At 41.0% G+C, this 14678-nt stretch overlaps 1 protein-coding gene across 1 annotated transcript in view; it reads right to left on the reverse strand.

Annotated features, from left to right (window-relative positions):
- Positions 1-14678, reverse strand: part of PLGRKT (plasminogen receptor with a C-terminal lysine) — a 1070348-nt gene that overhangs the window by 66005 nt on the left and 989665 nt on the right. The window contains exon 4 of the mRNA XM_044061128.1: positions 3492-3601. Within this exon, the coding sequence (XP_043917063.1) occupies positions 3492-3601 (110 nt within the window). The remainder of the gene's footprint in view (positions 1-3491; positions 3602-14678) is intronic.

Raw genomic sequence — 14678 nt, forward strand, 5'->3', positions numbered from 1 at the left:
CAGCAGATAGCCTGTGAGAGAGAGAATATCCTCGAGTGAGTTGTTCGTTGTTCCAATTCCAGAGGACATTCCCGTTCTTATGATGAATCCAGAAGTTCCTGATATGAGTTGTGCACCGTAGACTGTCCCTGTTGGTAAATCTAGTCCCAGCTGTTATGTCACGAAATATGGTCATATCTCTAAATCCTGTTGCAGATATCAAGCAACTAGGACATGAACAGTGTACTTTGTTTCTAATGTACATAGTAATGCATGCCCAGCTCTAACATTATTTTGCATAAAGGGCAATATTTTTAAGAGGGAGGATGTAGATCAATGTGTGTGTGTATATATACCTTTAAGGAGCTATCCAAGGGCTTGCACTAGAGTATAAATACTGAGCACATGCAAGCCTGACTGACATTTTGTAGTTAGCTGTTGAGATGTGAACATGTATGTAAGCTCTGTTTGTTAGTTCGTTCGTATTTAAAGATGCTGCTACCCATCCTGATGTGTTTGTACATATTAAAGCATCTGAATGAAACCCCAAGCCTTATTATTATTTGTGTTAGAGATGAATGAGTGACACCCACCTTCAGGGCTACTAGGGAAATGCCATACACAAAAGAGGCACTGATAACAACAAAGAAAAGTGGCAATAAACAAAAACATTGGAAAAGCTACTGGACTGCACCAAGGAAGCAATAAAGAAAGGGATAAAATCCTGTGACAGGAGTCGTTCTTTATATGTATACTGCAGTGGTAGGACTACATTAGAGAGTATTAGTTCCAGTTCTAGATGCTACGTAGAGAGCAAGGGAATTGACGCTGATAGAAAGCATGCAATGAAAGGTGACAAGAATGGACTATCTAGAGTTCAGAAAGGAGGAGTAAAGTTAAAAGGGAAGGACAGGTCAAAGGGCAGACATCTTGTACGTAGAGCTTGGGAGAGAACAATCATGACAAACTTGAGGAAAGTTTTTTTTCACAAAAAGTGTTAGGACCCTGGAGAGTAAAGCTTACAGCAGTAGTACTGCAGAAGTCATTAGAAGGGTTTAATGATAACAGGAAAAGAACAAGGACATTGTAGGGCAAAGGTGGAAGGTCATGTATATAAAGGTTAGCTACAACTGCCAAATGATGGTCAGTTGGGTGACCTGTAACAGAATTGTTCACTTTCAAATGTTTGACCATTATTACAGGGCATATGAATGCTAAAGATAACCAAAAATGTTGTGAGTTGTGCATGAAAATGGTCACCTGACCAGAGAACCTACATGAAAAAAAAAAATTAAATAACGGGTGTAAGACTTGAATATTAATTTAAGGGGCTCTTGCTGAACTCAGATGCGAGTATTTTTCATTTTCACAGCCTAACAATACTATAACAATGTGTGTTGGTCCAAGTAAAAGTTTTGCAGAATGATGAGGAGCTGACATGTTTCCAGGGGTCTATATCATAACTTCGAGGATGTAAAACTTCGAAAGTTAAAATATCAAACCCAAAACATCGAATGGTGAAAATAACGAAGCCCTGGAACATCGAAATCTTACCTAGGGCAAGATTTCGGTGGGCCGTTCTGTGGCTTTACTATTTCCTCCACTGTGGTGCGAGAGTTACGGACCTTAGGGTGCGGGTTAAGGTAAGTGGATAGTTAGTAATGTATGTATGGTTTAGTGTGAGGATTGGGTTTTGTTAATTGTATGTGTGTGGTTTATTTATTTTGGTGTGCTTGTGTTGTGTGTATGTTTCTCGGAACAGCAAATTTTTTCCCTGGGAAAAAATTTGCTATTCTGAGCGTTCGATGTTATCAATATTCGAAATTCCAAGTTCTAACTTATGGTATTCGATATTTTGGAATTTCGAATATATGATATAGACCCGTTTCCATTTACCAGTACCATGATGCTTTGCCTACACATTATCAATTCCCAATCCCACTAAATACACTTGCCTTATCTTCAAATCATAAGACTGTTCCTTTCAAGCACCTAATTCACTGGCCCTGAAGTACCTGAAATAGAATACATTTTCATGCAAACAGGGTGAATCCTCCTCCTATACCCCATATGGGAGGCTTCAACGGGGGAAGCCTTCACTCCAATAACCCCTTACTTTGCTATACTATACTCATTTTGAGGCTGCAGCAACATGGATAAAAAGCAATAAGCAGAAATACAATAAAAATTACTCTTTCTTAGAGACATTTTGATTGTAAACTATGAATAATATACTAAGCAGAGACCCTGCAAAAACTGCCACAGCATGTAGTGAACAAACTGATATAAACACAATATCCAATATTTAATCTTAAGATAATAATGCACAACCAACCAAATTAACCTTAAGCAGCTGAAGGGAAACACTCACAACTAGTTTTAAGTTACCAAATTAACCTTAAGCATCTGAAGGGAAACACTCATGACTAGTTTTAAGTTACCAAATTAACCTTAAGCAGCTGAAGGGAAACACTCATGACTAGTTTTAAGTTACCAAATTAACCTTAAGCAGCTGAAGGGAAACACTCATGACTAGTTTTAAGTTACCAAATTAACCTTAAGCAGCTGAAGGGAGACATTCATGACTAGTTTTTTTTGTTTGTGTCTTTCGGCTTTTCCCGGTTAGGGGTCGCCACAGCAGAACTCCAGTCCGCTAATGATTGGCAGTAGATTTTTACGTACTGGCTTGCCGGGCCTAACGCACAACCTTCAACGAAGAAACGCCCATTCACGCATGTCGCTACACAGAAGATGCTCAAACTGAGAATCGAACGGGCAACGTCTAACTGTGAGGCGACAACGCTACTGCAGCACCACCACCGCATTGACTCATGACTAGTTTTAAGTTACCAAATTAACATTAAGCAGCTGAAGGGAAACACGCATGACTAGTTTTAATTTATATCACTTATCCTTATATGCTACATCAGTCAATGTGCTGACACAGTTACTGTGGTTGATGTGCAAAGAAATGATAATGATAAAATGGAGCCAGCAAAGACAGGGATAAACATGTAACTTAACATGCAGTTTTGGCATGTAACAACTACTGACTCTCATGTCACAGGTTTTACATCAGTACAGAGTGGAAGAAATGTGTATTTAGAAATTAATGACCATTATGGGCATTACTTAAAGATAGTGGTTCAAACAAAAGACATATTTCTCTACAACCAATAAAATATTTACATATGAAATTTCTGATCATACTATGTATGACATAATGCAAATAACACTGAAGATTAGTTATAGGCCAGTTGTAATCAATAGGACTCAAAGAGTGTGCAATAGCATGCTCAGCCATGCATTGCCCACTGTATACAAGGAGTTTTAATTCAGATAAAAATAACTTCTAAATGACTGCTACAGCCTTACAGGCCTGGACCTCCTCCCCATATACTGCGTACATGAGCATTAACTCCAGAAAACACTTGTATTTGGTCATCCTTTAAAAGGTCATGCAGGGAAAATGTTAACACGCACTGAAACTGGTTAACATGCAAATACAATACCTCTCATTCTATTCAGCAAGGTGCCATATGCCATGTCATACTGGTAAGTAAAAATGAATCCCAGTGGAACTAGAGGTGCAAAATATGCTGGCTTCTTTGCTTTTAAGGCTCTGAAATAACAAAGAGAGAAGAGTGACATTTTTGTTTTCTTTATTTACACATGTATTTTTCTTTTTTTATCTTATGCATTTCAACGTCATTTGAGTTTATTTATCTTTATTACTTGAATAGACTTCCTGGAAGGTAGGAGAAGCACTAGCATTAGCATTTTTTTTTTGTCCCCTGAATTGTGGTAGACAGCTGGCCTCATCTTTTCTGCATCTTAAGGTGGCAAGTCTTCGGAGCAGGTGATTAATGTTGGCATGAGATATTAAACACAGTAGCACTGGTAGCTGACAGATCTCTACCAAGTGAAATTCAATTAAAAGAACCTGAACTGTACTAAATGTACATATGGAGAAGCTAAAGTAGTTTACCTGCGCTTCTCAGTTTTATGTAACGTCACTTGCAGTTTACTTGTGCAGATGAATGCAGCATATTCAGTAGTGTGATACAACTGCTGTAAGCAAAGAATCTCTTAGCTCAGTGGATGCTAATGGCTTAAGCATACAATGCAAATGAAGCATGGCACTCCCTAATTCAGGTATTGTACCTGCCTATGACACCAGAATGGTGGAGTCATCATTATATATTTATGGAAATGGGTAATCCTGAGTAAGTTTAAAAGGAGCTCCGCAAACCATCTGTGCTGAAAGCTTGCAAAAGACAGTACACTGATGCCATGGTGACTTATAGCATGCCTTAGTCCTCCTTGTGCTGATCTGTGTATGCTTCTTGCTTGCTTGCTATGGTATACTTTGACTTCAGAATTATAAGGAGCATAACAGCGGTTCTGATACCTGGAAACACTGGAGGAACAAATGGTAACTACAAACACAGGAATGAATGGATGGCCTTTTTTCATAAAGATGGCAGATACTATGCTTTGCTCAACTACAATGATAAAGAAATTATCAGCTACTGTCTTCTAAACTGTAAAGAGGTACAATCTTTCTGTCTGGCATATATCAGAGTAACAAAAAAAAAAAACAGGACAAACTTGGAAGAATCTCAGATAGTATAGTTTCTATCACTGCCTGGCAGTTTTAAAATATTACTTATTTCAGCTAGGATTTGGTTGGTTTAACTTACTGTTTTATTTATTTTAGTTAAAATCAATAATATTTTATTTACCTAAGTTACTATCCTTTTGCCTCATGAAAATTGCATGTCTGTGGTCTATTTAGAGTTAAATTAACCTGAACTTGAACCCACAGATATTTTTGCATGTGTCAGGCCATACTGGTCCAAGCCCCACATGTCATGTCATGCCACGTCAGGAGGCTTAAAAAATAATGCACAGTCCAAACAGCAGCTAAACAGAAGAAACACGTATTTATACACACATCATTTTCTTTCCAATGCAATCCATTAAAACAACAGACCTATTATTTTTATACACAAGTGTTGCATTTTCAACTGCTGGGCTGCCATTTGCACAGTCTGTAATTTTTCAAACTAAAACATGGACTTTCTGCACATGTATGGCATTACAGCAGGCTTATTAAGTAAGGCAGGGACACAATGGATGCAACTAATCTCCATGACTACTATATTCAGACTATTTTTGTACACGTTGCAATACATGACCAACCAGTCACAGCAGTTTTCTCAGCAATACTAAAACTACATCCTCATTTATAACTACTGGTCAAAGGTATAAATCATATCCATAAGTCACATATATAAAACAGTCATTCAAAGTATCAAAACTTTGGACACCTGTCATAGCACTAAAACAGAATCAAAAAGATTCAAATACACTTAAAATCAAATCAGAAAGATTCAAAAAAAGACAAAGTTTTTTTAAGGGGAAAGCCTCCCTGCACCCCCCACACCTTCTGCTAATTACATATACAACCTTGAGATCACACTATAATGGGAAAATGGTATATTCCTTGATCCCCACTATACCATGATCTTCCACTTTAAAAAAGCCATTACATTTGATCACCTGATTTCCAATCAGTTGCCACTTTAAAGGGTGGAAGGTAACCCATATGTATGTGTGTGTGTGTGTGTGTGTGTGTGTGTGTGTGTGTGTATATATATATATATATATATATATATATATATATGGGTTCCTATCACTTCATCGAACTGTGTATTCACAGACACTCACCTCTTCGACACCAATCCATCGACGTCCATATCATCGACAATTCCGGTAAGCGATCTTCCCCCTCACAGGACCCATGGTAGCGTTTTAAAGGTAAATTATACGGAACCACGTAAACCCTGATCGGTGTTACACAGGAAGAAGCGCTACCATGGGTCCTGTGAGGGGGAAGATCGCTTACCGGAACTGTCGATGATATGGACGTCGATGGATTGGTGTCGAAGAGGTGAGTGTCGGTGAATACACAGTTCGATGAAGTGATAGGAACCCATATATATATATATATATATACATACACACACACACACACATATATTCATATATATATATATATATATATATATATATATATATATATACACACACACACACATACACACACACAGATATACATATACAGTGGATATAAAAGTGTACACACCCCTGTTAAAATGCCAGGTTTTTGTGATATAAAAAATGAGACCAAAATAAATCATTTCAAAACTTTTCCCACATTTAATGTGACCTATAACCTGTACAATTCAATTGCAAACAAATAAATCTGTTGGAGGGGAAAAATATAAAAAAATGGAAGGTTTTTGTGATATAAAAAAATGAAACCACAATAAATCATTTCAAAACTTTTCCCACCTTTAATGTGACCTACAACCTGTACAATTCAATTGCAAAACAAATAAATCTGTTAGGGGAAAAAAATATAAAAAATAAAGAACATACAATAAACTGGTTGCATAAGTGTGTACACTCAAACTAATACTTTGTTGCAGCATCTTTTGATTTAATTATAGCATTCAGTCTTCTTGGGTAGGAGTCTATTAGCATGGCACACCTTGACTTGGCAATATTTGCCCACTCTTCCTTGCAAAAGCACTCCAAATTTGTCAGATTGCGAGGTCATGTCTTTTGCATAGCCCTCTTCAGGTCACTCCACATATTTTCTATTGGATTTAGGTCTGGGCTTTGGCCATTCCAAAACTTTAATATGTTAAGTTGTCCAATCTCGCCTTTGTTCTTGCTGGATGGGTTCAGAGCCAATCCTCGGCTCCGACTCGGTCACTTCTATAGCTCGAGAGCTCTTTACTGGCTCGAGGCTACCCCTTATACAGAATGCCCAGTGTCAGCTACCCAGATCTCATTTGCCGCTTCAGCTGCGAGGTTGCGTCAATACTGGCTCAGGCTTAGTATAACTTTTTCTCTATTTAAAATTCAATAATTTACTTGAAAAGTATTTTCTTCACTGTTTTACAGTAGTTTGTAAGTTTATTTAGCCCTAAACCCCTTATCTCATCCTTTGCTGTGTTTTTTGTTCTGTGTTGGCCGTCGCCCCTTAGTCGCTAGGCCTTCTGTTTGTTTACCTGAACTTGTTTAAGTTTAGAGAGCCCCCCCCCCCCTTAGGACAGCTGTTTAAGTTAGAGGCTCTCCTTTTAAGGTTTTTATCAATATAACTTTTATTATTGTAGTGTGTCTGTTTGTGTGGTACTTCCGTCTTTTTTTCTTAGTATGCCCAAGGAAGTTAAAACCTCAGGGTTCAAAAAGTGTGACTCATGCTGTCAAAAGATGTCTTTGACAGATGGGCACACTAGTTGTGTTTACTGCTTGGGGGCTCTGCACCTGCAGGACTCTTGTTCTATTTGTCATGCCTTTAGTCCAAGGATCCTGCAGGAGTGGAAAAACAAGTTTATCCTCCAGGGATTATTAAAACATGATTCTGCGGCTAAAGCATCTCAGCCAGTGAAACCTTTGAAACCAGTCAAACCGTTGGCTCCATGTTTGGAACCGACCGGTGAGTTTGACAAATGAAGTGTGTCGGTGCCATCTGGCACTGACAAGACTACTCCTCCATCTGCTCCAACTGTTACTTTGGAGCCATCTCAGAGCCACAAACGAGCTAGGTCTCCTTCATTGGAGCCGATTCACTCTGTGCCACAATTACCTTTACTTCAAAGTAAAGACCAGTCATCGCTCATCTTCCCACTCCTCTCGATCCTCAAGGTTATTGGATCAGGATGTGGAGAGAGTGGTCAGTAGATTGCTGAAGTCACAGACCCTTGCTAAAATGCCTTTGAGCCCGCCTCAACAGGTTTCAGCTCCATCTGCTTCGATTTTGATTCCTCCTCCGACTATGCTTAGTTCAGAGCTGGAGTCCATGAACGCTCCTTCATAACTTCATAGCTGGAGTTCATGAACGCTAGTGGTTCCTTCGGCTCTGATGACATCCTCTTCGGCTCCGACGTTGGCTCAGATTACCTCGGTTCTTCCTCCCATTGAGGTATCTGGGCACTGAAGCTCTCTCGTCGGCTCCGAGGGGGGGGAGTGGCATTGGACCCTTGTCTGACTTTGCTCACCCTTTCGGAGCGTCGGCTCAGTTGAGCTCGGCTCCCACATCAGCCTCGGAGCCTTCGCCCTCGGCGCAGAGTGGGATTCCTTTCTCTTCGGAGCTGGAGTAACTCCTTGTGCCGAGACCATGATGCCTTCGAGGTCATGCGGAGAGTGCTGTCCCCCACAGACAGCCCCACTATTGGTTCCATTGGCTCCACCCCACTCGGGGCCTGTGACAACCTCTGCTCCTCCTCCAGCCCCAAAGTGTAGGGAACCTATGCCCCAGGACACCCCATTGGGTGAACTCTCTTCTTCTGAAGCCTCCCCAGAGCATTCTGAGCAGGTTCCCCAGAAGAAGAAGTGCTAGAGGAAGCACCTAGACTACACTGAGTGTCACCACAGATACAGACCTGGATGAATTGGAGGGGTCCCCAAGGTCTCCCTCTGAAGATGTTTCCTTTTCGGACATCCTTGAGATTCTCAGGCAGAGGCATAGCTGGACTTCCCTAGCTCCCTCTGAGGATGAGTCTGTACACCTGGATGCATTCGGTTCGACCTTCCACCTCCTGGGTGTCTCTGCCTTTTGATCCACTCATGTCTGTAGTGTCTCGAAAGGCTTGGTCAGCTCCAGATTCCATGGAAACTGTCCCGAGGAGACCCAATAAATTCATCACAGCTCCCCAGGACAAACAATTCTTGACTAAAGGTGTCCCAGTTGATGCCATGGTGGTAGCAGCAGCCACAAAGACAGAGTTAGCTGAAACCTCCTTATCTGTCCATCCACTGAATAAGGACTCTCGTATGATGGACAGATATGGGAAGTGAATATTTTCATCAGCGATCTTCTCCCTCAGGTCCCTGAACTATCTTTCCCATTTTACTAGGCTTCAGAAGGATCTCCTAAAAGAGCTTGGAGATACCCTACATGACCCCACAGGTGATGGAGCTTCAGCCAAGTTAGCTACCCAGCTGGCGACTCTTAATTCAATAGTCAACTCCTCTATGAGGCTTATTTCATATGCAGCCAATGGAGCAAGTAGAGCTGCAGGAACAGGAGTGGCTCTTAGGAGACATTCTTGGCTATGGCTGTGTCAGTTTCGGAACCTTTCAGAGCGTTCTTCACCAATACCCCCTTTGATGGCTCCTCTATCTTTGGGCCTCAGGTGAAAGACACGCTTACCAGGTGCCATCAGGAAGGTAAGACGCTCTCTGATGTTGGAGTCCGTTTTTCCTCTCCTACCAGACCATACCCAAAGGGTCAGAAGGGTGGAAAGATGTTGTTTCAAAAATCCCAGGGATCCTTGCCTGATGCACGTGGTGAATTTTCCCCTAGGGGCAGAGGGGGAAATAATAACAATGGCAGATGCCGCCCTCGTGGCAGAAGGGGGTCTGCAAAATCAGGGTGACAGAGATACATTCTCTTCCAAACCCTATCAACATCCCTGAAGAGATGCCCGACTGCTCAACTCTTGAGGCAGTCAGGAGAAGGCTTTCATTGTACCCAATTGCCTGGCAAACTATTACAAAAGACAAATGGGTACTATCCATTATATCCAGAGGTTACAAAATTCCCTTCCATCAACCCCCTCTTGTTTAAAAAAATCCATCTCAAATGTTCCACCCAATCTAAGGGATCAGGTAGTCACAGAAGTTTCAAGACCGATAGAAAAAAGAGCCATCCAGGAAGTCCCCGCAGACCAAGTAGGATCTGGAACTTACTCAAGATTCTTTTTAGTGCCCAAAAAGACAGGGGACTGGAGACCAATTCTGGATCTCAGCAGATTGAACAAATCTGTTCAAAAAGAAAAGTTCCGGATGGTAACACTGCAGTCCATTCTCCCCTTTCTGGGTCAGGACAATTGGATGTGCTCCATAGATCTTCAGGACGCATACTATCATATTAAAATGGACAGACGGTCCAGGAGATTTCTACGCTTCTGGCTAGGGGCCAGTCATTACCAATTCAGAGCTCTGCCCTTTGGTCTCTCCACAGCACCCCGGGTGTTCACCAAATGCATGGCAGTAGTTACGGCTCACCTGAGATGTCTAGGGTTCCAGGTGTTTCCTTATCTAGAAGACTGGCTCCTCATTGCTACCACCAGGCAACAACTTATAGAGGCACCAGATTACACCATAACATCCTGTGCCCAACTAGGCATCACAATAAACTTTGAAAAATCTGCCTTGTTGCCCTCTCAATCTATTACTTAAATAGGAGCAGAGCTAGACACAAGAAAAATGATTGTAAAATTGCCTCAAGAAAGAGTTTCCATTATCCGACAACAGGTGTCACTTCTCCTGAGGAGCAAAAGAATTCAAGTCAAATATGTCCTTCAAGCTCTAGGGTCCATGGCAGCAGCCATTCTTTTAGTTCCCTTAGCATGCTTTCACATGAGAATCCTTCAGTGGCTTCTTTTCACACACTGGCTCTTCCAGGAATTACCCACGTCTCACATGATGCTAATTACGGAATCTTGCAAAAGATACCTTTCCTGATGGATGGTCTCCCCACTAGTGATTCAGGGCAGACCTTTCATGGAATCCCATCCGATTGCCACAGTGACCACGGACGCTTCCCTGATAGGGTGGGTGGGGGGGCATTATCTAGGGAAGACAGTCCAAGGCACGTGGCAACCTCACGAGTACCACTTACACAACAATGTCCTTGAGATGAGAGCGGTACCCCTAGCATTGCATGCTCTTCAAAACTCTCTCTCTGCTGGGACTATTGCAATGCAGATGGACAACATGTCAGTGGTTCGGTACATCAACAAACAGGGCGGAACTAGGTCTTACCCCTTGTGCCGAGAGGCCCTCAAACTATGGCAATGGGCGATTTCCTCCCAACGTTTTCTGACAACAACGCATATCCCTGGGAAATCTAACATAATAGCGGACAGGCTCAGCAGGGCTATCCTCATGCCGCATGAGTGGTCTCTGAAACAGGAAACTGTGGATCTTATTTTCCACAAATGGGGCCAGCCTTGCTGCGATCTCTTTGCCTCTCCCCTCAACAACAAACGCAGCAGCTACTTCTCCCTTGTTCTTCCTCCAGGTCAGACACCCAGGGACGCTCTAGTCCACAATTGGCCTCAGGGACTCCTTTATGCATTTCCCCCCTTTCCCCTAATTGCAAAAGTCATTCAGAAAGCAAAATCGTTGGGTTGCAAGATGATCCTCATTGCCCCCTATTGGCCTCGACAGATTTAGTTTCCGTTCCTTCACCCCCACCTTCTAAGCCCATCTTTGGGTTCTGGACCCAGTGCCGGACCTCTTGATTCATCAATCAGGTGGGTTATACCAATCCCTCCAATCTCTCAAGCTCACAGCTTGGTTACTTCCACTTCCAATCTTAGTCAGGCTCCCCAATATTTCCCCAGCAGTGCGTGATATTATTGTTTCCTCTCATAAGACAACTACAAGAAAAGTTTATGCTAGCAAATGGAAAAGATTCTCTTACTGGGCAGAATCAAGGAATTTAGATCCCCTTACAGCTCCTGTACACGAAATTTTGGATTTCTTAGCAGAACTGTTTTGATCTGGTGCAGCTGCTGCTGCCATTACAGTACAACCAGCTGTCATTTCAAATTTTCGCATCAGAGTTTTTAACTCAAGCTTAATGTCTCACAAACTCTGTAAGGCCTTCATGAGAGTTACATCTCTACTTAGACCTCCAGTGAAAGAGCTCCTTCTACCTTGGGATCTCAGTTTGGTTCTGACCTCCATGATACTGCCACCCTTTGAACCAGCAGCATCATGTTCTTTGAAATTTCTCTCTTGGAAAACTCTCTTCCTAGTTGCTATTACATCTGCCAGACGTGTTTCAGAACTCCATGCCCTATGTGTTCGCCCTCCATACCTGGTTTTTCACAAAGGGTTTCTCTGAGAACCAACCCATCTTTTCTACCTAAAGCTTGTTCAGAACACAGTTTGAATCAATCCATTGAACTTCCTGTCTTTCTCCCTAATCATTCCAACAAGGCAGAATACAGATCACACCAATTGGATGTGCATAGACAACTACGTATCTATCTCCATAGAACTAAAGAGTTGAGAAAATCAGATCAGTTGTTCCTTTCATTTGCTAACAACAAACAATGCCTTCCAGTTTCTAAAGTAACCTTGTCAAAATGGTTATGAGACACCATTGCATTTACTTACCATTTGCGACAAAAAAATCTTCCAGCAAGACCGAAAGGTCATTCAACCAGGTCAGTAGCTACCTCGGTAGCTTTTCAATCTAGAATGCCCATAGATTCAATTTGTGCAGCAGCTACTTGGGCAGATCCTCATACATTTACTTCTCATTACAAAGTAGATGTGGTCTCCCGGGGCAGGGCTTCCTTTGGTTCCATGGTTCTGAAGAGTCTGTTCCAATGAGCCACCCAGGACTGAGGTGCTAGGGACGCTGTCCCATCCAGCAAGAATGAAGGCAAGATTGGACAACTTAAAGAAGTTATGTACCTACCATAACGTTCCATGTTAGTTGTCCTTCATCTCGCCTTCCTTCTTGTGTCCCTCCCTTCTTCCCCCTTCCTTCAAGGATTGAGAGGAGTTTATCAATGGTTTCACTGGCTAACTTGTTTAGTTCTTAGTTGCTTCCCAAGCAAACCATGACAATTTACTGTATATCCAGGTTTAATAATAATGGATTATCTTCTATGGTTATGTCTAGTGTGAGCTATCTCAAACGAGATCTGGGCAGCTGACGCTGGGCATTCTCTGATAAGGGGTAGCCTTCGAGCCAGTAAAGAGCTCCTGAGCTATAGAAGTGGCCGAATCGGAGCCGAGGATTGGCTCCAAACCCATTCAGCAGGAAAGAAGGCAAGATGAAGGACAACTAACATGGAAAGTTATGGTAGGTACATAACTTCTTTTTTCTTCTGGTGAAGCCATTCTTTTGTTGATTTGGATGCATGCTTGGGGTCATTATTGTGTTCAAAGGTGAAATTCTTCTTCATCTTTAGCTTTCTAGCAGATGCCTGAAAGTTTTGGGCTAAAAGTGACTGGTATTTGGAAATGTTCATAATTCCCTCCACCTTGACTAAAGCCCCAGTTCCTGCTGAAGAAAAGCATCCCCAAAGCATGATACTGCTACCCCCATGTTTCACCATGGGGATGGTGTTCTTTTGGAGATGTGAAGTGTTGTCTTTGCGCCAAACGTACCTTTTGGAATTGTTTCAATCTTGATCTCATCATTAACACATTTTCCCACATGCTTTTGGGAGACGATGTATTGTTTTGCAATTTAGTGGGGCCTGGATGTTTTTCTTTGTAAGAAAAGGCTTCCGTCTTACAACCCTACTCCATAGCCCAGACATATGGAGAATATGGGAGATTGCTGTCACATGTAGTACACAACCAGTACTTGCCAGTAATTCTTGCAACTCCTTCAGTGTTGCTGTAGGACTCTTGGCAGCCTCCCTGATCAGTTTTCGTCTCGTCTTTTCATCAATTTTGGAGGGGCATCCAGTTCTTAGCAACATCACTGTTGTCCCATATTTTTTCAACTTTTTGATGACTGTCTTCACTGTGTTCCATGGTATATCCAATGCTGTGGACTTTTTTTTGTACCCTGACTGATACCTTTTAACAATGAGATCCCTTTGATGCTTTGTAAGCTCTCTGCGAACCATGGCTTTTGCTGTCGTAGGCAACTGAGTAAATGTCAGGAAATTTCTACTTGGACAGCTGAACTTTATTTGGGGTTAATCAGAGTCTCTTTAATTGATGGCAGGTGTGTACCCAAGAAGACTGAATTCTGTAATTAAATCAAAAGGTGTTTCAACAAAGTATTAGTTTAAGGGTGTGCACATGTATGCAATCAGCTTATTGTACTTTTTTTATTTTTTATATTTATTCCCCTAACAGATTTGTTTTTCAATTGAATTGTACAGATTATAAGTCATATTACAGGTGGGAAAAGTTATGAAATGATTTATTGTGGCCTCATTTTTTTATATTACAAAAACCTGGCATTTTGCAGTGTATGTGTGTGTGTATATATATCTATATATATATATATATATATATATATATATATATATATATATATATATATATATATATATATATATATATATCTATATCTATATATATATATATATATATATATATATATATATATATATATATATATATATATATATATATATATATATATATATCTCACTACGGAATACTGAAATTCCACAATCCTGAGACTAAATCTTGAGATTGCAGAATCTCAAACATTAAAAAAAAAAAGAAAAAGTAAAACATCCAACAAACTATTCTAACCTGTATGCAGGGGGGGTAAGCCCCCCTGCACCCCCTGCAACTTAAATATACCAACTCCGAGATCGCACTACAGTGGATTGAATGGCAAAGTTCCCATTCCGCACTGTACAGCAATCCCCATCCACTACTTTCAAAATTCCGCACTCTCGAGATTCTGGTCCTCAGAATTTAGTGTCTCGGAATTGTGGAATTTCGGTATTCCGTAGTGATCCCATATATATATATATTTATATATATATATATATATATATATATATATATATATACATATATGTGTGTGTGTGTGTGTGTGTATATATATATATATATATATATATGTGTGTGTGTGTGTATATATATATATATATATATATATATATATATATATATAT

This window comes from Protopterus annectens, chromosome 2.part0, assembly GCF_019279795.1.
Source record: "Protopterus annectens isolate FY-2018-M chromosome 2.part0, PAN1.0, whole genome shotgun sequence".
Classification (NCBI taxonomy): Eukaryota; Metazoa; Chordata; order Ceratodontiformes; family Protopteridae; genus Protopterus; species Protopterus annectens.